The 12,397-nt window shown below is 41.4% G+C and overlaps 1 protein-coding gene across 1 annotated transcript in view; it reads left to right on the forward strand.

The window, feature by feature from the left end:
- The window catches only part of vstm2a (V-set and transmembrane domain containing 2A), a 110,298-nt gene that overhangs the window by 78,633 nt on the left and 19,268 nt on the right, over window positions 1–12,397 (forward strand). Inside the window, exons 3-4 of the mRNA XM_085467473.1 lie at window positions 59–109; window positions 2,358–2,691. Of these exons, the coding sequence (XP_085323599.1) occupies window positions 59–109; window positions 2,358–2,691 (385 nt within the window). The remainder of the gene's footprint in view (window positions 1–58; window positions 110–2,357; window positions 2,692–12,397) is intronic.

The following is a 12,397-nucleotide window of genomic DNA, read 5'->3' on the forward strand; positions in this document are numbered from 1 at the left end:
AAAGTGGCAGGTTTCTATACTTTGCTCATGCTCCCTTTCTCTTTCTCTGCATTTCCAGATGGAGATGATACAAGAGCCCGATCCTGATGACGAGGGGACGAAAATAAGTGTAAGTACAAGAACACATCACGTAGGCCATTGCTTCTCGGCCATGTGCCGTCGTGACCAAAGTTGGCAGTGTTTCATTCCGAGCAAACACAACAGCAGCTGATTTTCTCGAATAATACACCTTCAACCAGAGAAAGGAGCTAATCAGTGAAATCAGTGGCAGTGTATTATTACTGTCAAAGTGGTTCCCTCCCTGCGCTCATGCTCCACCAACTATTCCGCCCCTTTTCCTGACACTCTGTATGCGCCTTCTGTGCCCAGTGCACCACACAGCCTTCCTCTAAATGACCTCATTGGAGCCCTCAGACACTCAGGCAGGCATGTGTAATGGAAAGTGACAGATTTACGATCAAGCGAAGTTTGTAGATGCTGGTTTCTTAGAAATTGGGTCAGTGATTTTCTGTGTTATACACGGTCCTTGCCTGTATGACAGTCTTCTAGCAGAAGACGAGTATTTAAATATTCTTTCATTTCAGTAATTAATGTGTTATTATTAAAGGGAACTTATTATGTCTCTTCTTACATTCTGTCATATACATACTCTGAAGTATGTGTGTGCTCTTATGTGTAGTGGTTAATACTTATGGTAGAAGTTGGCAAAGTGTCAAATTATGGGGTCATTTTATGTGAAAGTGAGTCAAAAGCTCAGGCATCCAAGTGGCCTGTTTAAGAAGCAGCCAATCAGAGAAAAAGGTACTCAAATTATGAGTCTCAAATTGAGAACTGGAATACAAAAAAAGTCTCAAACAAGAAGGTTGAGCCAGTATAACTACACAGAGAATCTGTGACCCGAACATGTTATGTTTCCCCATACAGTGTCAGTGTTAGTAAGTATATTTGAAGTTTTGTTAATGTCTGCTGACTGCATGCAAGTATACATTTGCGTCCTGTGAAAAGGTGTCATGGCCGACAATTTTGATTGTTAATATTTAGCGCAGGCACAGCTTCTGAAGCAAAACTGCCACAATAACATTTCTAAAATACCCAATTAAGCTGATTGTAGCATAAGACTGAGTTTGTGTCATTCTTAAAATAAAACAGCAACACAAAAACAGCGATACCATCCTGTTCATCCCTGTACTGGGACTGAAGCATAGAAATGTAGCAACAGATGTAGCAGTGTTGTTCTTTTTTCTGTTGCAGTGCTTTCAGAACAGATTGGTTGTAGGGATGGCATTTAGTCTTTGATTTACCTTTTTGTTAGCACTGAAGTAAAAATGTCATCTTTTTCCCAGAGGCTATTTTCCATTGTGACGTTCTCCCTAAAGCCAACAAAGAAACATACTCTATCCCATCTATACAAATGATGTCCAGTCCCATAATGAACTTGACAGTGTTTTTTTTTCTTTGTGATAATGTCATGTGAATCAGAAGATGGAAAATTTACATGTGCCTGCACAAAGCTCTACGCTTTTACCAGCATATAAAACCGCTTCTCTTAGATGCCACCAAAATTGTTTTTCATCAACATAAAAACGTTTTTCATTAAACTCAGTCTGCAAAATTACAAAATGTTCATACCGAAAGTGTGTGTACTCGTCCATGTTAACCATGAATTGAAACACGGACCACAGTATACTGATGTTTTCAATATTTAACCAAGAAAAAAGCTTTTACCTCAATCCTAATCTGAAGTGCTTTTTTGTCTTGATTGAGAGAACATAGCGATATGTCTGTCCTTTAAAAGTATATAAAAATTATACGTCAGTATAAGGAGAAAGAGGGTTGTGAAATGAGCTGAGCAAGAATCTGCCTGTCATGTGTGCCACCCATACGACTAGTTGAACTGCCGTGATTAACGCGCTTGGCTGACTTTGCTGCCCTGCTCTCAGAGCCGTACAGAATCACTCCTTCACCCCTTATTAACAAATGCACATTTGTGGGTTTTAGAGTGGTTCGTAGACTTGACAGATGTTTTCGTCCTTGGCGCTTAATTATTTACCATCAACCTTAGGAAAATGGATGGTCGTGAAATAAAGCGTACTGTCAAACAAATCAGTTTGTTTGACAGAATGGGTACAAAAATAAACTATATAAAAAAAGTACAGTTTATTAGAATAAATGACACTGAATTTGTGATTTTATTTTTTTAATCTTATTATTTCCACATTCGAAAAGTAAAATTAGGATATGTTCATGTCAAATTTTGGGGAAAACCCAGAGTGTGAGAGTTATGTGTTGTGCAAGCAACTTGTGGTATTCATCATGCCATCAAATGTTGTGACAGTCTTTTTTAATTACTCTAACAGACTGTGAAAGTCCAGGGCAATGACATCTCACACAAGCTGCAGATCTCCAGAGTCAGCAAGAACGATGAAGGTCTATACGAGTGCCGTGTGACACGAGCTAACTACGGAGAGATTGTGGAGTACAAGGCCCAAGCCTGGTTGAAGGTCAACGCCACGTCCAGGCCCCAACGACCACTGCCACCTCCTGAGAAGAACTCCCTACGGCACCTGAAAAACAAGAAGCCAAGAAAGTCCAGCTCATCACTGGGGCAGGACATGAGTTCAGACCAGAGGGTGGTCTCAACTTCCACCTCTCACACATCCTCCAATACAGCTAAACACAACCCCGGCTCAGGTAAGGCCCACAGGGAGCGTTACATAAAAAACTGTGGAACACACAAAAAACCCTCCCATCACTTATGTTTTCACTACCACCATGAAATCCTGATTTGCAATGCTCTTGACACATTTGTGAGTCACCTACTTTGCTTAAAAAGTCTGCTTGGTTAAAATTCAAGATTACCAAGGATAGAACTTAGAATGAGGTTATTCAGCAACTGAGCTTACAATCGACTTCAGTTTTAAGAACTAACGTGCTCTCAGTGAAGTAGGAAAAACACCAGCACAGCTGTAATAGCTCAACATGACTACTAAAACTACATGACTTAAAATACTGTATGTGTGCCAACTAAAAATACACCATTGATTACTATGAGCCTTTTCACAAAGCTGCTAGCTTCCCCTGAAGGCTAAAGACTGACAACATTTGCAGCATTAACGCCTGCTTGAGAAATCCAAATTCATCTAAGCAAATATTTAGCATTATGTGTCTACTTTGGTGAATTCAGAGCAAGCAATTAAAGCTTCTCTTTTGCTCCACAAAAGTGACATGATTGGTTTGAATGAACTGAATTGGTAGATACTAAGCTAATGAATTGACTAGCATAATAGCTAATTATTAGCAAAACTTTGTTAGCAGTCAGTTGTCTAGCGCCAATGTTTTTAATGCACAAAATTGTGCAAAAGGCCATGGCAAAGTAAAAAGAAGAAGAAAAAAACATACACAAACTCACTGTACTGCAGAAGACCAGTGTTTTAAATTTTCATATTTTTAGTAAGCACGTATTGAAGCAGAGTGTGATTTATTTAATCTCATGTAGCATGTTATATTTGTCTTTTCTCAGTAGCCAGCTACAAGTCAATCACCTCCCTCTAACATCCCCAAAATGTTGCTTTAGGCTTTTAACTAATTCTAGGAGATAAGAACACTTTCTACTCTTGCATTCTTTTCAGTGAACACCTGTAAGTTTTCAAAATCATTTAAAGACTTTACTGTTAATGTCTAAGGCACTATATAACCCAGCCCCCAGCTGTGTTTAAGAAATGTTCATAAGCAGCCTAAAGTCTCCAGGCAGGACTCCTTGGGGGTCTCCACCTCCCCACACACACACCTTCTTACAGAGTGTCTCCTCGCTGTAGGCTCCAAGCTGCAGGCTCTGTGACTACACAGCTTAGTGTCACAGGCCAGCCAAAGCTGTATTGAATTCTTTTACAGATTTATTATAGTCACTGCAATATCAGTTAATTGTTATAATCATTCCAACATATAGCATTTCATGTTTTTTTACATCCTCACCAGCCCATAGCGATATAAAACACAAACACAGAGACAACATTAGGGCTAATCACAACATATAGTTTCACCATAATTAATTTTTTACCCACAAAAAGATTCGCCATTGAACTGCATAATGCTGGATATTTTAAAAGATGCTTAAATGTTATTATAATGCTACATAAACCAGCTCGAAATTACAATTACTTTCATTTAGGTGTAATATAATATTATGGCTAAGAATATCAACTCTACCTCTTTTCTTTAAGTATAGTGACGCTGAAAATCTTTGTGTACCATGTCATGCCTAAACATCTGCATTGAGCTCCCGGAGAATAGTGATGTTGAGGTCAGCTGAGTTTCCACTGAAGCAGTTAGACAAAAGTGAAGAAAACCCAAGTGAGAGTAAGAGATAACACACAGCAGCCAATCACAGCCAATAGAATTTCTCTTCAGTCACCTCTGTTGCTGAAATTTTATAGATTGTAAATAATTTACACTTCTGAGTAAGGGTTGATAAAAGTCAGCCAGATATTTCATCCAGCATATCCCATTAGACATGCCAACCACGGGTGAACCTAATCAAAAGAAGATTTCTGGCTCTGTCGATCAGCTGGACACCAGCCGCCAACCATGACATGTTAGTGAGAGGGAGAGAAGGTAGGCGACCCAAAAAGCAGTCTCTCATAGCGTATCACTATATATAACCACCTATTAACCCTGCCTGTTTGTTGCTGACCAAAAGAGGATGGTTACCTGAGCAAACCTACCTGTTAAGTTGCTTTGAGTGTCTTTTTAGGGTTTTTTCTGGTAGAGTTTACTTAAAAAAGGCTTTAACAAAATGATTGTGATATTAAATCAGCATATTTTGCACGGGTGTTGATTTATCATTTTCACTTCAGTGTGTACAATCGAGGAAACTCATACGTCACCATTGAAACCGCAGGCGCCTCTGTAGTAACCTCCTCTCAATTTTCCCTCATGTGGTTTTATATTAATTTTCTCTCTCTCTTTTTTTTTGACTATCCGACTATGTTATAATTGCGCTGCTCCTCATCTCTAAATGCCAATCATTTCTCCACTGGGCAGACATTTCAAACACAAAGTGGACCCTGCTCTGGGCTCAGATAGCCCTCTGCACCGTGTAGCGAAACACAGAAAGATATTACTTGCCACTGAATAGAGGTAAAAAGTTGAATAATCCCCAGGGCTGCAGAGCCTGAGATTATGAGGCAGCCAAATTATGCTGACAACTGTGTTGCAGTGAGTCCTCTGTGTGGTGTGTCTGACACTGATAAATGCCTCTCTGTGGCTGCTCAGGCAGCCTTAGCCCCCTTCTCTGAGCGGCAGAGAGGTGGTACAGCTAAGGGCGACAGAGTTCTATTACAGCCACGCTCAGGTTTGAGGCAGATGAGCCACAATAGGCAAATGGGCTGAGATGAAATTAAACCTGGGAGAGTGCAGATATTTTCCTTTTCCGCATTGCTGCATCTGTAAACAATGAGGCGCTTTCCAGATGGGAGAATGAGACTGAGGCTGGTGGAGCGGCTGCAGTAGCAGAGTGGTTTGTTCACAGCTACTCCCCACCAGTGTGTCAGCTGTTGTTAGATCACAACTCGGCCTCCATCGTTCCTGGCAGTGTTGTTCTGTCAAAGCTCAGAGGTGACCGGAGCAGGGGAAAAAAGGAAAGAAAAATGTCCCCCAAGCCAGACTTGTCCCTCTGCCCCTGAGGCCAGCCTTGTTCCCGCACGGAGGTAAAAACAAATATGGACTCAGTTTGATTGCATAAGCATTCATCCAAAAAAAAGAGAAAAAAAATCACTGACCTTGTTTTAAAGAACTACCATATTTTTTTAAACTGCCTCAACTGCGTATGTCTAAGGAAAGAACACCAGTGAGTCATCATTCCAGTAGGTGGTTGGGAACAGCACGACTGCTGTTCGTGGCTGCATTTCTATTGCTCAGGCACTCACATGCAATGGCAGTGTGTCGCTTCAGGTTCATTAATCTAATGTGGGTTCTTCCTTACTTGTCTTGTGGGTGCATCTAAATCTGTCTGCTATGTGTGAATGCTCAGCAGGAGGCAAAGCCCGGTCCTGAGCACCACTGAAAATTCACGGTGGATGAATGTAAACGTATTTGTTTTAAATGATACTTCAGCTGTGGCATTTTCAATTTTCAGCTACAGCTTTGTTATTTTCTGCATTGAAAGGGCTTATACTGACATCTACTGATTTGTTAAAACCAAAGTAAGGGTGCTGGGTGGGATGTGATCGTACATGCATATATTAGGATTGCAAGTGGTCCATAAAGGACAGCTATACTGGCCTCAGTCTGGATCAAACCTGATGGACTACACACAGCCCAGTTTTCTAGTTAAAGCCGTTGCTTCAGTCCAGAAATGTTTCTTGCAGTGTGTGTTCCTCAGTACCAAGTTTGTTCCCACATACTTGCTGGTTCCTACTTGAATCTGGAGCCCAGTCTTCTGAGGATGGACTTATATCTGAAGTTGAAATGAAGAATTTTCAACTGGAGCACTTGTTCCTGTTGGAGCACAGTGACACAACAGTCCAAGATGGCAACAGTGCACCAACAACATTAGCAAACTAAAACTTTCATTCTGTATTACTACTGTTACAATGTGACTCGTTAAACAAGCCACACCTACAACAATGACTGGGTTCTATTCATGAGTTTGGTTGCTTCCTTTTTTTGTGCAGTGCAACAAAGTAGTCACCCCAAGAGTGATGTCACTCTCAACTGGAACAGCCAGATAAATGAAATGCATCAACAGCACACAGTGTATATGGAAACTGCATGGATGAGGATAGTTCACAAACGAATGCCGTTGTTGTCTGTGTAACTCAAACTTAACATATTCACACATTTCATAATGATCATCACAGGGTTTAAAATTTATCAGTTTTCAAGGTTTTATTTGGTACCTGGTGCGCCTTTACTATACTACAGAATTAACAGAGGGTGAAGGATGGTCACAGATGGCACAGAGTGGCGAATCCTTCCAGACATTTGCTTGTTACATCCAGAGAAATATGATCATGAATACGAATGAATATGAATATGGCCATTCTTTCCTTTGAGGTAAATTGTTGCCTCACCTTTCCGGTAATTTTCATCTTCATTTCTGTTTACAATTAAAAGCCTTTACATTCTATTGTTTCTTTGAAGTTACACGTTCTTAAGGCATTTCTTGTGGTACCAAATTGTTAGTAATAAATAACTGTATCCGTGCTTTCTTTGAAACTCCAAAGTGTAACTGTACCAAGTTTGATCCAGGCCTGGGTGTTGTTGCCAGTTTTTTCTTTTTTTAATAATAAAAAGCACATAATACACCTAATAGTCTACGCTCCTTTAAAATTCTCTGGCAAGATGCTCAGCTATAAAAGGCCCATTACTGTCAAATTATCATCAAAGGTTATACAACCTGTATTGATTTGGAAGAAGGTGGTAAAGAACTGTACACCAGTATATTAACTTAAATATCACTGATTAAGCAACTGTTCAGTAGAAGTCTCTTAAAGACATTATAGATGTATACATTAGTCTTACTGCTCACAGAAGAAAAAACCCACATAGATTGTGTTATTTATTAATTAATTGAATTTTAGTAGATTTCCAGAATCAGTTGGGACTTTTGGTAAAAACTGCCAGCAAAATCCCGTTGGCGTCGGCACTTTGGTCCATTTATAACAAACGTGTGCTGAGGAAGGCTCGTGTTATTAGTAATTGTTTTAACCATCCACTTCGCAGTGAGTTTGACTTGTTGCCCTTTGGCCGTCGTTTTAGAGTACCTGTGAGGAAGTCCAAAAGTCCATTCATCCCTGCTGCAACCCGTCTCCTTAATGGCAAATAACTGTCTTGTGGCTTTTTATTATAGTTTTGTTTACTCTTATTGTTGCCCTGCTGCTAAACTAATTTCCCTTTGTGGGACAATAAAGTATTTGAATGGAATTGAAAACTGATAATTTAAATATTTCTAGAGTAGGCTTAACATCATTCTTCCTGATGTCCAAGAACAACATCGATATGCTGGTCCAGTGGTTGTTATTGGGACCTGACGTCTCCAAAAATGTTGGAGTAGTTTTGCCATTAGGCTCTTGACAACCAGATATTTGAAGATTATGCCACTACATTCATGCCTTAAAGAAAAAGGTGTGTTTGGTGACACTGAAACAGTCGGATTTCAAAATGTTACTTGCTTTGCTTCATCATTTCTGCACGAGATTTAATTCAAAATACATTCAGGGATACCCGACTGTCGGTCAACATCACTATTCATGATGTACTGAAGCACAGGGACCATGAATATAAATAAATATGCTTTTTTAAATAAGTTAATTATGAGTTAATGATACGTGTTACTTAATTATGCATTTAATAAATTATTTCCACTTTTATTTAATTAATGACACCTTTAATTCTTTACTTATTTGATGATGTATTTATTCATATCAATTTTGTACTTTTAGCCCTCCATAAACCAATCAACTCTTTGAATTTATTTAAAAGATTACAAGATTTCAAAAAATAGTTTAGAATGATTGTAAAGACACAATTTGAGCAAAAGCCATATTACGGTTATGAGAAAACATCAAACTTTTAGAAAATAAAACTACTTTGTAAAACAAGTAACATTTGTAAAACCACTGTTTTTGATGAACAGTGGTTCTTCATCCACTGACTGAGAGGCTACATCAAGGCCCAGAAGAAATAATAAAACATTTGATAAACTGGACGTAAGGAATAATAATAATGGATTGGATTTATATAGCGCTTTTCAAGGCACCCAAAGCGCTTTACAATGCCACTATTCATTCACTCTCACATTCATACACTGGTGGAGGCAGCTACAGTTGTAGCCACAGCTGCCCTGGGGCAGACTGACAGAAGCGAGGCTGCCATATCGCGCCATCGGCCCCTCTGGCCAAGACCAGTAGGCAAGTAGGGTAAAGTGTCTTGCCCAGGGACACAACGACCAGGACAGAGAGCCCTGGGATCGAACCGGCGACCTTCCGGTTACAGATGCGATTCCCAAACCCCTGAGCCACGGTCGCCTGTTAGGAAATTCCACACATTTTGAATGAAAAATGATTTGTAAGTATTTATTTGTATTGATTTTATTTGATTTGATATACCTTTATTAGTCCCACAAGGGGAAATTTCATAAGGCTGCCGACCTATTGCACGCAATGGCGGCGCCATCTTACCCTCCGACCATACATACATTACACAAACATCACATTGGGGAGACAGGTCAGAGAGGTATAACAATGGAACATGCACCACATGAGGAAGGATAAGGAGAAAAAAATAACTCCTCCCAGACTGAGCTCCAACAGGGAGATCAGTTTGAGAACAGAAAAAAACACCTCTGCACATGAAAAAACTCTTAATACACCAAAGAAACACATGACAAGCAACAGGGGTGAGTAAAGGGTGAGAGACAGCTGATTTAGACAGTACATCCGGGGGTGCGTGCGCTGGTCTCCTTGATCCACCGTCAGCATCGGAAGGGAATAAGCGTCGAAGGCGTTTGGAAAGGGAGGGGGGGATGAGTGTGTGCATATCAGTGTATATGTATGTGTGTGTGTGTCCAGAGTTCAGCTGAGACAGTGTCCTTCACCCTGCCAGGCTAAGTAAACAGTCTTCCAGCCAACCCAGGTGGCCTTGTAGGGAATGGGAAGGAACAGACTCAACACAGTCGTTATCAGGGTGTTGTTGTTCAGCTCCAGCCTTGCGACCGCAGCTGGCACCAAAGGGGTCTCCGCATAAGTGATGGTGGTTTTTACTTTAGTGCGAACAGCTCATTTGAATTTCAAAGCAGTTCTACAGTCCAACACTGGTCTCTCAATCTCCCGTTGGATAGCCGCAAGCTTCGCCATACTTGCGTTCTGTGATGTTGTCATTTCTTGTGCTCAAGGAGCCGATTCTGAGAACTCACGGCAATGTGCCTCCCCGAGATGTCATCCAATTTGCGCCCAGAGATGTTATTCCGAGCGAGCCCTTCCGAGACGTATCCAGTATCCATGTATCCTGAGTATTCACAGCAGCCATAGCCTCTCCAAGATCTTATCCGTGCTGACTCAATGAGCCCATTTTGAGAAACTCACGCCTCTCCCATCGTTCCAATCCCAGCGGGCAGCCTTGTGGGGGTTTGAACAGCCGGTTCTGCTTTCTTAATTCTTCAATAAGTCAGGACCAAGCCAGCTCCGATCAGCCAGAACCCTGTTACCATGGTTCCTGTTACCATGGTTCCGAATGCACTCGCTCCCACTGCTGAACCAGCACCACTGATACTCTCTGAGCATGATGTGAGGAAAGCTCTGAGGGCAACAAACTGCAGGAAGGCAGCGGGACCAGATAGCATACCGGGACGTGTGCTAAGAGTATGTGCAGATCAGCTGACCACAGTTTTCACCAGCATCTTCAATGCCTCTCTGGCCCAGCAGGTAGTCCCCACCTGCTTTAAAACATCAGTGATTGTTCCGATCCCGAAGAACACTCGCCCAGCCAGTCTAAATGATTATCGCCCAGTAGCCCTAACATCTGTAGTGATGAACGGTTTTGAGAGGCTCATGAAACCCTTCATCAGTTCCTTCCTCCCTCCTGACTTCGACTCACTGCAGTTTGCATATCGGACAAATAGATCTACCGGAGACGCTGTAGCACAGGTCCTGCATACCACACTGAGCCATCTAGATGAGGGATGTGGAAATTATGTGAGAATGCTGTTCATAGATTACAGCTCAGCTTTCAACACCATAGTGCCCCACACCCTTTCGGGTAACCTCCAAGATCTGGGATGTAGTACATCTTTGTGCAGGTGGATTTATAGCTTCCTGACCGCGAGGCCACAGTCAGTGAGAATAGGGGATGTGTACTCCCATACACTCTCACTGAACATAGGGGCTCCCCAGGGATGTGTACTGAGCCCCCTTCTCTACTCCCTTTACACCGCGGACTGCACGGCCAGACACCCCACTAATTCCATTGTGAAGTTTGCTGACGACACAGTGGTGGTGGGACTCATCTCCAGGAATGACGAGAGGGCCTACCGGAGTGAGGTGGATGGACTAGCAAAGTGGTGTGAGGCAAATCACCTCTCCTTGAACATCAGCAAAACAAAGGAGATGGTGATCGACTTTAGAAGACAGAGAGGTGAGAAAACTCACACCCCAATTCAGATCAATGGAACCCCCGTGGAGAGAGTCTCCAACTTCAAATACCTCGGTGTTCACATCAACGAGGACCTCACTTGGAGCACACATACGGAATTCCTTATTAGTAAAGGCAGACAGCGCCTCTATCACCTGAGGCGTCTAAAGAGGTTTAAGATCTCCAAGAATATACAGAGGAGATTCTACACTGGTGTCATTGAGAGCATTTTGTGCAACAACATCATGGTGTGGTACGGAAACTGCACAGTACAGCAACAGAAAGCCCTGCAGAGGGTTGTGCGCACAGCTGAACGCACTATGTGAACACCTGTACCAGCACTGCAGGACATCTACGCTGAAAGGTGCAGATCCCGGGCCATCAGGATCACTAGGGACTCCAGCCATCCCGCCCATAAACTGTTCAGGCTGCTGAGGTCAGGGAAACGCCTCTGTAGCCTGAAAACAAGAACAGAAAGGTTCAGGAGGAGTTTCTACCCACAAACAGTGAGACTCCTCAACCAAAAACGCAAACCGGATAATATGCTGGACAATCTCACACATAGTACATAATTTGCACTTTACTTTCTTCTTTCCTGAACCTTATCTTATCTTATCATATTATATACATTTGTACTTATGTAAATATGTATATTTTTATAGTTTTTCAAATCATTACAGTGCAATACTTTGCACGATTATGGATATACTTATAATCACAAACACATGGCTGTTACACCTGTTACACTTTTTTATATATATTATACAGGATATTATACACTTTTACATTTTTATATATGATTCTTACTCCTTAGTTTAGGTAAAAGTTTTTCTAGTATGTTTCTCACAGTCGGGGGGAGTATTTTTTAGCCAGGAAAAACATTTCACTGTATGTTGTACTAGCTATAACTACATGTGACAAATAAATAAAGAATGAGAATGAATGAATAGGTAGATATCTTCAGCACTCAGGCTCACCCGAGCCCAAACTTCTCGTTGAGAAAGGGGTGTCAATTGCATTTAGGGACCAGTTGATCCAATCCATATTTCTTCTTTTAGGTTTTAGAGAACAGACTGTGAGAGAGTGTTCCAGGGAAAAGTAATACAAAAAACACGAGACTAGACAAGACACCGATTAACACTGACAAATACTGTGAAAGGTGTCAAATTTAGATGGGCATCAGATTTGGATTAGTCATTTCCACAAGGCATATAACAGGAACAATGCTGATAGAAGCTGAGACCAAGTATGTTTGGGTAAGAACCCATCA

The sequence above is a fragment of the Copadichromis virginalis genome, linkage group LG9 (assembly GCF_057382275.1).
Source record: "Copadichromis virginalis isolate Kocher_CV1m ecotype Utaka linkage group LG9, C_Virginalis_male_GT1.1, whole genome shotgun sequence".
In the NCBI taxonomy this organism is placed as follows: Eukaryota; Metazoa; Chordata; class Actinopteri; order Cichliformes; family Cichlidae; genus Copadichromis; species Copadichromis virginalis.